Source organism: Cetorhinus maximus, chromosome 23, assembly GCF_964194155.1.
Source record: "Cetorhinus maximus chromosome 23, sCetMax3.hap1.1, whole genome shotgun sequence".
Taxonomy (NCBI): domain Eukaryota; kingdom Metazoa; phylum Chordata; class Chondrichthyes; order Lamniformes; family Cetorhinidae; genus Cetorhinus; species Cetorhinus maximus.
In genome coordinates this window covers 50237611-50249827 of record NC_135901.1, presented here as the reverse complement: position 1 = coordinate 50249827, position 12217 = coordinate 50237611, and the positions used below count along the sequence as shown (strand labels likewise).

General features: G+C 46.4%; 1 protein-coding gene across 1 annotated transcript; it reads left to right on the top strand.

Annotated features, from left to right (window-relative positions):
* The first annotated feature begins 809 nt into the window (after positions 1–809).
* LOC144698028 (uncharacterized) lies at positions 810–11902 on the top strand. Its single transcript, XM_078569967.1, is given in 3 exon segments — positions 810–1670; positions 6134–7077; positions 11698–11902. Coding segments are annotated over 3 exon segments (2010 nt in total).
* Positions 11903–12217: the final 315 nt, after the last annotated feature.

Sequence of the window (12217 nt, the reverse complement as noted above, 5' to 3'; positions counted from 1 at the left end):
TGAGCTGAGACGAGGGCTGAGTCGGCGATGTTACTAGTGAAAATAGACGGTCTTGGTGAAGATGTGGATATGTGGTTGGAAGCTCATCTTGGGGTGAAATATTTCACACCATGGTTGTGAACAGTCTGGTTCAGTCTCAGACAGTTGTCAGGGAGAGGGATGGAGTCGGTGTCAAGGGAGTGGAGTTTGTCGCGGGAAATGAAGACAATGACTTTGGTCTTCCCAATTTTTAAATGGAGGAAATTTCTCCTCATCCAGTACTGGATGTCAGACAAGTCAGGACGGTGTGTGACTTGGAGGGGAACTTGGAAGTGATGGTGTTCACATACACCTGCTACCCTGGCCCTTCTAGGTGGGGGAGTTTGATGGTTTGGGAGATTCTATCAAAAGTTCTGGTCGAGTTGCAGTGATACAAAATCTTGCTTACCACCTGCATCTCCCATCTCTCTCTCTCTCTCTCTCTGCTCCAATAGAGGCCAGAATTTTGTATAGACCCAGGAAGCATGACCGGTTCCCTTCCCTGAAGGACATTAGTGAACCAGTTGGGTTTTTATGACAATCCAGCAGTTTTCATGGTCACTTTTCCCTCGTGCTGGCCCCACAAATTCCCAGATTCATTCAGCTCAATTGCACAACCTGCCTTTGTGTTTTTGTGGGTTCTCTCTCACTCCCTTTTTTCTGTTTTAAATCAATTTCACAGGGTATCAGAAGGAGAGAATTTGTGGTTGGGAACCTCAAACCAAACATCACATCAGGATCTGATGGAGTCACCCAATTTATCGTAACCTGAACATTATCAGATTTTGAACATGGAAGGAAAAAGCACTGTTCACAGTGGTGGTGAGCAACTGTACACATGTCCAGTGTGTGGACGAGGCTTCAGCCGATCATCTGACCTGTCGGAACATAAATGCCATCACAAAGCAGAGAAGCAGTGGAAATGTGGGGATTGTGGGAAGGGATTTAATTACCCAGTTCAGCTGGAAACTCATCGGCGCAGTCACACTGGGGAGAGACCATTCACCTGCTCCGAGTGTGGGAAGGGATTCATTCGATTATACAACCTGCTGACACACCAGCGAGTTCACACTGGAGAGAGGCCGTTCACCTGCTCTGAGTGTGGGGAGGGATTCACTCAGTCACCCAACCTGCAGAGACACCAGCGAGTTCACACAGGGGAGAGACCTTTCAAATGTCTGGACTGCGGGAAGGGCTTTAAAAGTTCTGGGGAACTGATGTCCCATCAACGTGTTCACACTGATGAGAGACCGTTCAGGTGCTCTCAGTGTGGAACTGGGTTTATACGATCATCTCAACTCACTGAACACCAGCGAATTCACACTGGGGAGTGGCTATTCACCTGCTTTGAATGTGGGAAGGGATTTAATCGGTCATCCAACCTGCTGACACACCAGTGGGTTGACACTGGGGAGAGATCATTCACATGCTCCAAGTGTGGGACAGGATTCACTCAGTTATCCACCCTGCTGTGACACCAACAAGTTCACACTGACGAGAGACATTTTAAATGCCCAGACTGCAGGAAGCGTTATAAAAGTTTCAGGGACCTGCTGCACCATCAACGTGTTCATATTGATGAGAGACCGTTCAGGTGCTCTCACTGTGGGACTGGGTTCAGGCGATCAAATGACCTCACTGACCACCAGCGAGTTCACACTAGGCAGAGGCCGTTCACCTGCTCCAAGTGTGGGAAGGAATTCACTCAGTCATCGAACTTGCAGACACACCAGCGAGTTCACACTGGGGAGAAACCATTCACTTGCTCTGAGTGTAGGAAAAGTTTCAATGAGTTACCCCACCTGACAACACACCAGCGAGTTCACAAGTAACAACAGTGATGGGATTTTGCTGTTAATCACATCCAGGACTGAACCGTATTCATTGGGGTTTGTTTTTGCTGATGTTAATGAACTCCAGCCCAGTTATAGGTTTTAATATTCTGGATAAAATTCAAATCAATCCGCTTGGTGTTTAACACAGTGTGATGAATCTTTTCAATATCTCTGACACAAGTTAGTTCCTTTTGAGGAGCTCCCCCTCTCTCCTCCATCCTCACCTCCAACAATAAGTGTGAGGAGCTCATGAAGCTTCTTTGTCACTAAGATTGAAACAATCCGATCAGCTGCCTTTGTTGCTTCCCTCCCTTTCATTAACCCATTGGGACAAACTGTCTCTAAAGTTTCCCTTTGTCTGAGCCCTGAACCCACATCTTTATCCAGTTTCTCTCCCATTTCCTCTCAGTGTTCATCTTGTCCATGAAACCCACCTCCTACTCCATCAACCCTATTCCCACCAAACCGTTGATCACCCAAACTCTCCCTCATTTCTTTCTCGGCCTGTCTGCAGTCTTTGACACCATTGACCAAACCATCTTCCTCCAATGCCTCTCCACTGGTGTCCAGCTGGGTGGGACTGCACGCTCCTGATTCCTTTCTTATCTATGTCATTGTAGCCAGAGAATCACCTGCAGTAACTGTGGCTATTTGAGTTACAATTTCACAGATTGACTCACTCAGTAAGTGATCAGATCTCACTGAACTTAGATCGAAAAATGATCCATTATCAGTCTCACAGCGACTGTATCTTACATACCAAGTCTTTCTCACCACAGCAGCCCTCCTGGATAAGAATAGCAGAGAAGAGTGAAAATATTCTCTCACAACCCAAGCTCTTAGTGAGAAAAATATCTGAAAATTCCCTTTAAAATATAAGGTACAGCAGAACGACAGTGCACTGCTCTGTTACAGACTTATTGAAACAGATTCATTGTCACCTCCTCCCTTCCCAAATTCCAGGGCATTTTCCACACACTTTCCATATGACACAGTCATTTACTTGTACTTCTTGCTATTCAGCGTTGTGTTTTCACTGCTCACAATGTGATCCCCTCTACACTGAGGAGACTAATTCCCGATTGGGTGACTGTTTTGTGGAACATCACCATTCAGTCTGCAAGTGTGATCCTGAGCTTCTGCTCATTTACTGTTTTAATTCTAGGAATCACTTTTGGTCTGAACTCTCTGTCCTCAGCCTCCTGCACTGTTCCAATGAAGCTCAATGGAAGCTCGGGAAACAGCAGCTCATCTTTTATTTGACACTTCACAACCTCCTAGACTCAAGCTTCATTTCAACAATTTCAGATCATTGCCACCACTCCCATTTTTTTCAGACAATCGGTTCTGCTGTTACCATTTATCCCTCCTCTGGACCTGTCTTTTGTTTCTCCTATTGTCCTATTAGTTTATTTACTTGTCTCATTATCACCCAATGTTGTATCATCCCCTTTCTCATTTAATCACTCCAGCCTTCCATCCCATCACAAGACCGTTTGTTCTTTCTTCCTCTCTTTTCCCTGACTCTGTACTTGTTTGTAAACTATTACATCTCCAAATTCTTCCATTTTCTATAAAAAGCCAGCGACCTGAAACATTCACTCTGTTTCCATCTCCAGAGAAGCTGTTGACCTGCTGAATGTTTCCAACATTTTCTGTTTTGAGCTCGGATTTCCAGCATCTGCAGTATCTTGTTTCAGGGTCACAGTGGATCAGTTTTCTCCGACTTATCGTTCCCTGTTTAAAGGTGAAGAAGGGGATTTTAAAGAATGAGACAATAACTGTCCCCCTGTTCGACATGAAACTAAACTCACTGTTAATTCCTCCTCAGTAACAATTGTAAACACAAAGCTTCCAGCCGGGATTGAACCGGGGACTTTCTCATGTAAAGTAAAGGTGATAATCAGTGCACTAGGGAAATGAGTGTGAATCCCCCCCGGACAGAGCGGAACTGACCATCCATCTCTAGCTCTAATTCCCAAACAGAAAATGCTGCCAAGAATCAGCAAGTCAGGCTGAGTCTGTGGCCGCTCTCACCATCTGAAACCGTCACAATGCCCGGCTGATTGACGGCAGCTCCGGACCAATAGGAAGAGGGGGCGGGACTGGGGGACCGAGCGGGTGTGGCTGGCCCTCCAACCAATCGGAGTGAATGAGGGGCGGGGCCGGGCTGGGAGTGAAGCATGCGCAGTGTGAGTAATGGCGATGAAGGGAAGCTTGTTTCTTAGTTCCGCAATCGGTGAGTGGATAAAATGGTGGGGAGAAGGGAGCGATGGATCAGGCCGGTGGGCGGGTTGGCTTCGTAAACATGTTGTGTAAACGGCAAACCCAGAGAAAGAACTTATGGTAAACTTTGGACCGTCCCCTTCGTTTACGCCGAGGTTTCTCCCACTTTCAGGCCCAGGGTTAACGGCCGCCATCTTTATTGGGGGCAACGCCCGGCGGGGCGCATGCGCGGCGGCCATCTTTATTGGGGTCAACTTTTTGGAATCTTAATTGACAGAATAAGAACAACTTGTCCATCAAACTGCTTCATGCTTTGAGTTACAATGTCTTATTAATGAGGTGGAACAACGGTATCTGTCCAAGTCAGTGACAATAATTCGTATTTATACTGGGACTTTAACATAATAAAACTTCACAAGGCATTTCACAGAAATGTTACAAAGTAACATTTGATATTGAGCCACATAAGGAGATATTGGGGCAAGTGACCAAAAGCTTGGTCAAAGAGGTCGGTTTTAAGGAATGATTTGTAGGGGAAAAAGAGAGGTGGAGAAGTCCAAGGACAAAAATCCAGAACTTGTGGCCTTGGCAAATGAAAGCACAGTCACCAATGGTGAAGTGATTAAAATCAGGAATGCTCAAGAGGCTGGAATTAGATGAGTTTAGAGATCTCGGAGGGGTGTGTGGCTGGAGGAGATTACAGACATAGGGATGATCACAACCATGGAGGAAAACAAGGATGAGAAATATAAAATTTAGTTGCTTCCTAACGAGGAACCTTTCTGGGTCACTGAGCACAGGGGAGCTGGGTGAACAAGACTTGGTGCGAGTAAGCACACGGGCAGCAGAGTTTTGAATGACCTCAAAATTACAGGGAGGTTGAATGTGGGAGGCCGGTCGGGAGTGCGTTAGGATAATTAAGTCTAGAGGTAACAAAGGAATGGATGAGAGTTTCAGCAGCAGATGAGCTGAGACTGGGGTGGAGTCGGGCGATGTTACTGAGGTGGAAATAGGCGGTCTTGGTGATGATGTGGATATGTGGTTGGAAGCTCATCTTGGGGTGAAATATTTCACCATGATTGTGAACAGCCTGATTCAGTCTCAGACAGTTATCAGGGAGAGGGATGGAGTCGGTGTCTAGGGAGTGGAGTTTGTAGTGGGGGCTGAAGACAATGGCATCAGTCTTCTCAATATTTAAATGGAGGAAATGTCTGCTCATCCAGTACTGGATATCAGACAAGTCAGGACAGTGTGTGACTCTCAGGGGAACTTAGAGTTGATCGTGTTCACATACACCTGCTACCCTGGTCCTTCTAGGGGGAGGAGGTTGAGGGTTTGGGAAATTCTGTCGAAGTTCTGGTTGCGTTGTAGAAATATGAAATGTTTCTCCTTCACCCCCTGCTGCTCCTAGATACCTCTCTCTCTCTCTCTCTCTCTATCTATGTGCTCTCATAGAGGCCAGAGTCTTATGTAAGCCCAAACCAGGTGGCAGGTTCCCTTCCCTGAAGGACATTAGTGAACCAGTTGGTTTTTTATGACAATCCAGCAGTTTTCATGGTCACTTTTTCCTAGTGCCGGCCCCACAAATTCCCAGATTCATTCAGCTCAATTTCACAACCTGTCTTTGTGTTTTTGTGGGTTGTCTCACTCCCTTTTTTCTGTTTTAAATCAATTTCACAGGGTGTTAGAAGGGGATGATTTGCAGTCGGGAAACTGAAACCAAACATCACATCAGGATCTGACGGAGTCGCCCAATTTATCACAACCTGAATATCATCGGATTTTGAACATGGAAAGAAGTTGTACTGTTCACAGTGGGGGAAATGATACATGTGTCCTGTCTGTGGATGTGGCTTCAGCCGATCATCTGATCTGTCAAAACATAAATGTGATCACAACGGAGACAAAGCACAGAAATGTGAGACTGTGGGAAGGGATTCAGATCCTCCTCTGAGCTGGAAACCCATTGGCGCTGTCAGACTGGGGAGAGACCGTTTACCTGCTTCACCTGTGTGTAGGGATTCACTTAGTTATCCCACCTGCTGAGGCACCAGCGAGTTCACACTGGGGAGAGGCCTTTTACATGCCCAGACTGTGAGAAGTGCAATAAAAGTTTTGGAGATCTGATGTCCCACCAATATATTCACACCGATGAGAGACCGTTCAGGTGCTCTCACTGTGGGACTGGGTTCAGGCAATCATCTGACCTCACTGTACACCAGCGAGTTCACACTGGGGAGAGGCCGTTCACCTGCTCCCAGTGTGGAAAGACATTCACTCAGTCATCCACCCTGATGCGACACCAGCGACTTCACACCGGGGAGAGGCCATTCACCTGCTCTGAGTGTGGGAAGGGATTCACTCAGTCTTCCAACCTGATGAGGCACCATCGAGTTCACACTGGGGAGAAGCCATTCACCTGCTCCGAGTGTGGGAAGGGATTCACTCAGTTGTCCGAGCTGCTGTCACATCAGCGAGTTCACACTGGGGAGAGACCTTTTAAATGTCAAGACTGTGGGAAGTGCTACAAAAGTACTGGAGAGCTGTTGTCCCATCAACGTGTTCACACTGATGAGAGACCGTTCAGGTGCTCTCACTGCGGGACTGGATTCAGGCGATCATCTCAACTCACTCTACACCAGCGAATTCACACTGGGGAGAGGCCATTCACCTGCTCCGAGTGTGGGAAGGGATTCACTCAGTCATCTCACCTGCTGATACACCAGCGAGTTCACACTGATGAGAGACCTTTTAAATGCCCAGACTGTGGGAAGTGCTATAAACATTCTGGTGAACTGATGTCCCATCAACATGTTCACAATGATGAGAGACATTTTAAATGCCCAGACTGTGGGAAGTGTTTTAAAAGTTCCAAGAACCTGATGTCCCATCAACGTGTTCACACTGACGACCGACCTTTCAGGTGCTCTCACTGTGGGACTGGGTTCAAGACATCATCTCAACTCACTGTACACCAGCGAATTCACACTGGGGAGAGGCCGTTCACCTGCTCTGAGTGTGAGAAAGGATTCACTCAGTTATCCAACCTGCTGAGACACCAGCGAGTTCACACTGGGGAGAGGCCATTCACCTGCTCCCAGTGTGGGAAGGGATTCACTCGGTCATCAAACCTGCTGAGACACCAGCGAGTTCACAAGTAACTGCAGTGAATGGATTTTGCTGTTAATCACATCCAAAACTGAATCATATTCATTGGAGTCTGTTTCTGCTGAAGTTAATAAGCTCCACTCACATATAGGGGTTAATATTCTGGCTAAAAATCAAATAAATCAGCTTTTTGTTGAATGCTCACTGTTATTATCTCTCACACAAGTTAGCTTCTTTTAAAGTGCTCTCCCTCTCCCCTGTCTCCTCCATCCTCACCACCAGCAACAAGTGTGAGGAGCTCATGGAGCTTCTTTGTCACTAAGATTGACACAATCTGATCAGCTGCCTCTGCTGCTTCCCTCCCTTCCACTAGCCCACCAGGACAAACTGTATTTAAAGTCCCCCCTTGTCTGAGCCCTGAACCCACATCTTTCTTTAGTTTCCCCACCCCCATTTCCCCTCATGCCACCTTAGTGCTCATCTTGTCCATGAGACCCACCTCCTGCTCCATTGACCCTATTCCCACTAAACTGCTGATCACCCAACTACCCCATGTTCAATCAGATTGTTAATGGTTCTTTCTCTCCAGGTACTGTCCCTCTCTCCTTCAAATCTGCCATCATCACCCCCTCCTCAAAAAACAAACCTTTCACCCCACCGTCCTTACTGCCTCATCTCCAACCTCCCTCTCCTCTCCACACTGTTCGAACCTGCTGTCATCTCCCAAACACTGGGATTCTCAGTGTGAACAGGGTGGGATGTGTTTGGAGACAGGATGTCCCAGTTCTCCACCCTGGGATTCTCAGTGTGAACAGGGTGGGATGTGTTTGGAGACAGGATGTCCCAGTTCTCCACCCTGGGATTCTCAGTGTGAACAGGGTGGGATGTGTTTGGAGACAGGATGCCCCAGTTTTCTACCTTTAAAGGGACAGGGAGAGGACCAGCTGGGCTGAATGATGCTGCTTTATGACATCTCTGCAGTGCCTAGTAACCATTCTCCCTGAGCCCTGCTCATTATGGGCTGGCTTTAGCTCAGTGCTGTTACAGGGAGGGAAACAGGAGGAGGATTCAAGCTGTGTGGAGCTCAGGATTAATGGGGAGAGATACAGGGTCAATTTCTACCTTACTGAGTGAGAAATGTCATTGTCCCGGATACTCCCTGTCCCTCGGTATCTGTATCCGGGGGACAGGCTGATGGGTTTACTCTGTACCTAATCCGTGCTGTATTTGATTGGAGAGTGTTTGAGTCTGACAGTAGTTGTTGACCTCAATGATGATGAGATAAAACCATCAGTTTCCCCCTGGACACAGATCCTGAAGGACAAGGAGCGTCTGGAATATTTTGGATTATGTCCTTGATCCAGTTTTGAACTCCTTTCTCACATCTTCTCTCATCCTGCTTAGTTCTAATGAAAAGACCCCCAGTTTCTCCAGTCTCTCCACCTGGGAAAGAGAAATTGTAATTAAGTTAGAAACTCAAACAGGAGCTTCACAGCAGACAGGTCACCATGAGAAAACATTTCATTCCACAGTCAGTTGTTATCATCTGGAATACACTGTCTGAAAGTTTGGTGGGAGCGGGTTCAACAGTATCTTTCAAAAGGGAATTGGAGAAATGCTTGAAGGAAAACATTGACAGGGCCATGGGGAATCAGTAGGGGAGTGACTATTCAGATCGCTCTTCAAAAGAGCTGTCAAAGGCACAATGGGCCGAATGGACCCCTTTTTAGCTGGAGCCTCTCATCCGTGGTGTCATCTGTGAATCTTCCCTGCACCCTCTCCATGGCCCTGACATCATTCCTGTTATAAGATGCCCAGGATTTGACTCAATATTCTAAATGCAGCTTAACCAATGATTTACAAGTTAATTTCATAAGGAAAAGTGGAGTAACAGGTTCAAACAGCATTTTAAACTTGCCCTTCAAACTTAAAGATCCGTGTATCTGAACCCCTTGTAACATGGCTAAAATACTTTGAGGTAAATTCTCTGATATAATGTGTGTTATGGGATAGAGAAGTTTAGTCTGAATTAGAAACTCAAATAGGCTGTTCAATGCAGACAGGTCACCACGGCAATACTGATAAGACATTCCATTGCACAGAATCAGCTCGTGGAAACTCGAATCAGATCAGGGAAAAGTTCAGAGTTTGCCTGTTATTAACCACAATATAAACTGAAACCAGAGTGAGGAACAGAATAGATCAGATTATAATGTGTGATGTTTATGCCTATAATTGTGTAACTATCATAAATAACAGAATTAACAATGGGCAAGGGAGTTTAGAGAGAATGAGAAAATTCCTGAAGAAAAGTAACTGCTGGGAACCAGGGAATGTCTCCTTTTAAATCACAGGTTAGAGAAATTCCAGCTGTCTTTTCCTCACTTCCTGTCAAAACCCAGCAGAGAATCCAAAGAAGATTCAGGGGCCAGAGCTGCATCACCACAGGTTATAAAAGTGAGGGGACACTGATGTAAGGGGGCAGTCTGGACTGGAGGCACCGGAGATCAAGCTCAGAGTGCCCGAGGTTCCATCCAGCGGGCTGACCTCGTGTAAGTGACTGTGGACACATGGGAAATGCATATTTACTCTGATTGATGGATCAATATAATATACGGTAGAGGACAGACAATCTGCTCAGCTTGTGTTTCTTAAAAAGGTACTAAAATTATTGACACTGGACTCTCAAATCTACTGATTTACCCATCTCTTTACTGTTCTGGCCCTCTACTCCCTTTAAACTGTTCCCATTCACAAAACATCAAGGGGAATTTTTGACTGATTATGGAGCGCCTGTAAATGGAGAAGAAATTGGAACCAGTCAGAGAACATCTATAAATGGAGGAGAAATTGTGACGTTTGAAGGAGAGTCTGTTAATGAACAGCAATGTGACTTGTCAGTGAGGGACTTGTAAATGAACAGCAATGTGAATTGTCAAGGAGGGTTTGGAACTCAACAGCAATGTGACTTGTCAGGGTGGGTCTGTAAATGAACAGCAACGTGACTTGTCAGGGTGGGTCTGTTAATGAACAACAACGTGATTTGTCAGGGTGGGTCTGTAAATGAACAACAATGCGACTTGTCAGGGAGAGTCTGTAACTGAGCAGCTCATGCGACTTGTCAGGGAGAGTCTGTAACAGAACAGCAATGTGACTTGTCAGTGAAGGTCTGTAAATGAACAGAAATGTGAATGAGCAAGAAATGGTGTGGTCGGAGTGTGTCTGTACAGGAAGTAGAAATGGTCAGAGAGAGCCCTTGGTTAGTTATGGGAGATTTTGGAGTTGGATGGCATAGAGGGAGGAACATAGTGATAGGCTAAAGGGATAGATGGATCGAGAGAGAGAATAAAAGAGAGAGAGACCAAAAACTAATTGAAGAGGAGAAAATGAGTCAGATTCCATGTGGCAGATAAACAGAATTTTTTTTAAGTATATACTGCTTTGACAGTTAGTGGTCTTAGAAAAGAAAAAAGCAGCCGATGTCTGATCAGGAAGGAGGAAGCTGGTTGAGGGGCTGCAGTTAGTTTAACACAATCTCAGTAAATGGAGTGATACACAGACCAGCCTCCCATGCGGGTGAGCGGCAGCAGCAAGAACCACATGAAAACAGGAGATTGTGGAAGGTCCAGCAGTGTCAGGATCCGAGAATACAGGACCGACAGAGGTTATTCAGCCTATCAAGTCTGTACCAGCTCAAAGACCAACCCAGTTCATCCCACTCCCCCTCTTTCCCCGTACCCCCCAGTTGTTAACCCTAACAAAGGCCTGAAAGGTTGACTCTTTCTCCACAGATGTTGCCTGAGCAGCTGAGTATTTCAAACATTTTCTGTTAGATTCTTGGGAAATAAGTTTGTTGAAGAAACAACCCCAACCACCTGCCCTCACGCATCAAATCTAAAATTAGTAAGCAAACACCGACCCCCCCAACTAATATAAAAGGAGTTTTGTTTTAGAAACAAATATTTCTGTACAGGCTTTTCATTCTTGGTGTATGGGCATTGGTAGCAAGTCTATTAATTATATTGCGCATCACCAATTAGTCTTTGTGCAGGAAATGATGCGCCACCTTCTCCTTGACCCACTGTCTAGTGAAGGTGCTCCCACAAGGTCATGACGTAAAATCCTGAGATCCACCATTTTCACTCAGCGATAAAGGAGCAGTGAGAATATGCACAAGACAAGGTGTGTGACTGAGATGGAAAGATGGGGATAAGGGTGTTCCCCAGCATCTGCTATCTTTCTCCTTCTACGTGGCATAAACCTTAGGGTTTGGAGGTTCCATAAAAATTCCGGTTGTGTTGCTGATGTCTCAAATCCTTCGTCTTCACCTTGTCCCGTCTCCCTCTCTCTCTTCTCAGGTAGGGACAAAGACCAGGTGGCAGGTTCCACTCCCGTGCTCTTGCTGGTTGTAACAATTGAAATAATAATAATATATGGTTGGCGCCAATCATAATCGGAGCTCGGAATATGATTTTGTATCTAACAATGTTATGGTTTAATGGCGCTGCAGTTACCCAGCATTCAAAGAGAGGCAGAATATGCTCTATCTTCGCTGCGGGAGATCATCGCGCAAGCGCGGCGCCAGTCTGTGGTCAGAGCATGCGCAGCGTCAGGTTGTGGCTGGAGCATGCGCAGTTGCGGTGCTGGAAGGAGAGTCGCGGTCGAGTCGGATCAGGGAGGAGAGCAGAAGAAGAGTGCAGCAAGCGGGCAGATGAAGGCGAATGGAACTGGCAAGTGGGTGGGACGCCTTCAGAAATACACACTGCAGGCCTCAAACCGCGAATAGGAAGCTTCCGACCCCGCGTTTGCTCCGTTTTGGCGATGGCGGCGTTTGTCACGATATCAGGTCCGATTGATGGCCGCCATCTTTTTGGGACAGGGTAGCAGTGCGCATGTGGATCCGCCATATTCATAGGGGGCAATAGGCAGCAGTGCGCATGCGCGGCCGCCATCCTTTTAGGGGGCAATGGGCAGCAGCTGTGACAAAAAAAGAATTGTCAGCAATCCAGAATTAAAGTGAAGATATCTGG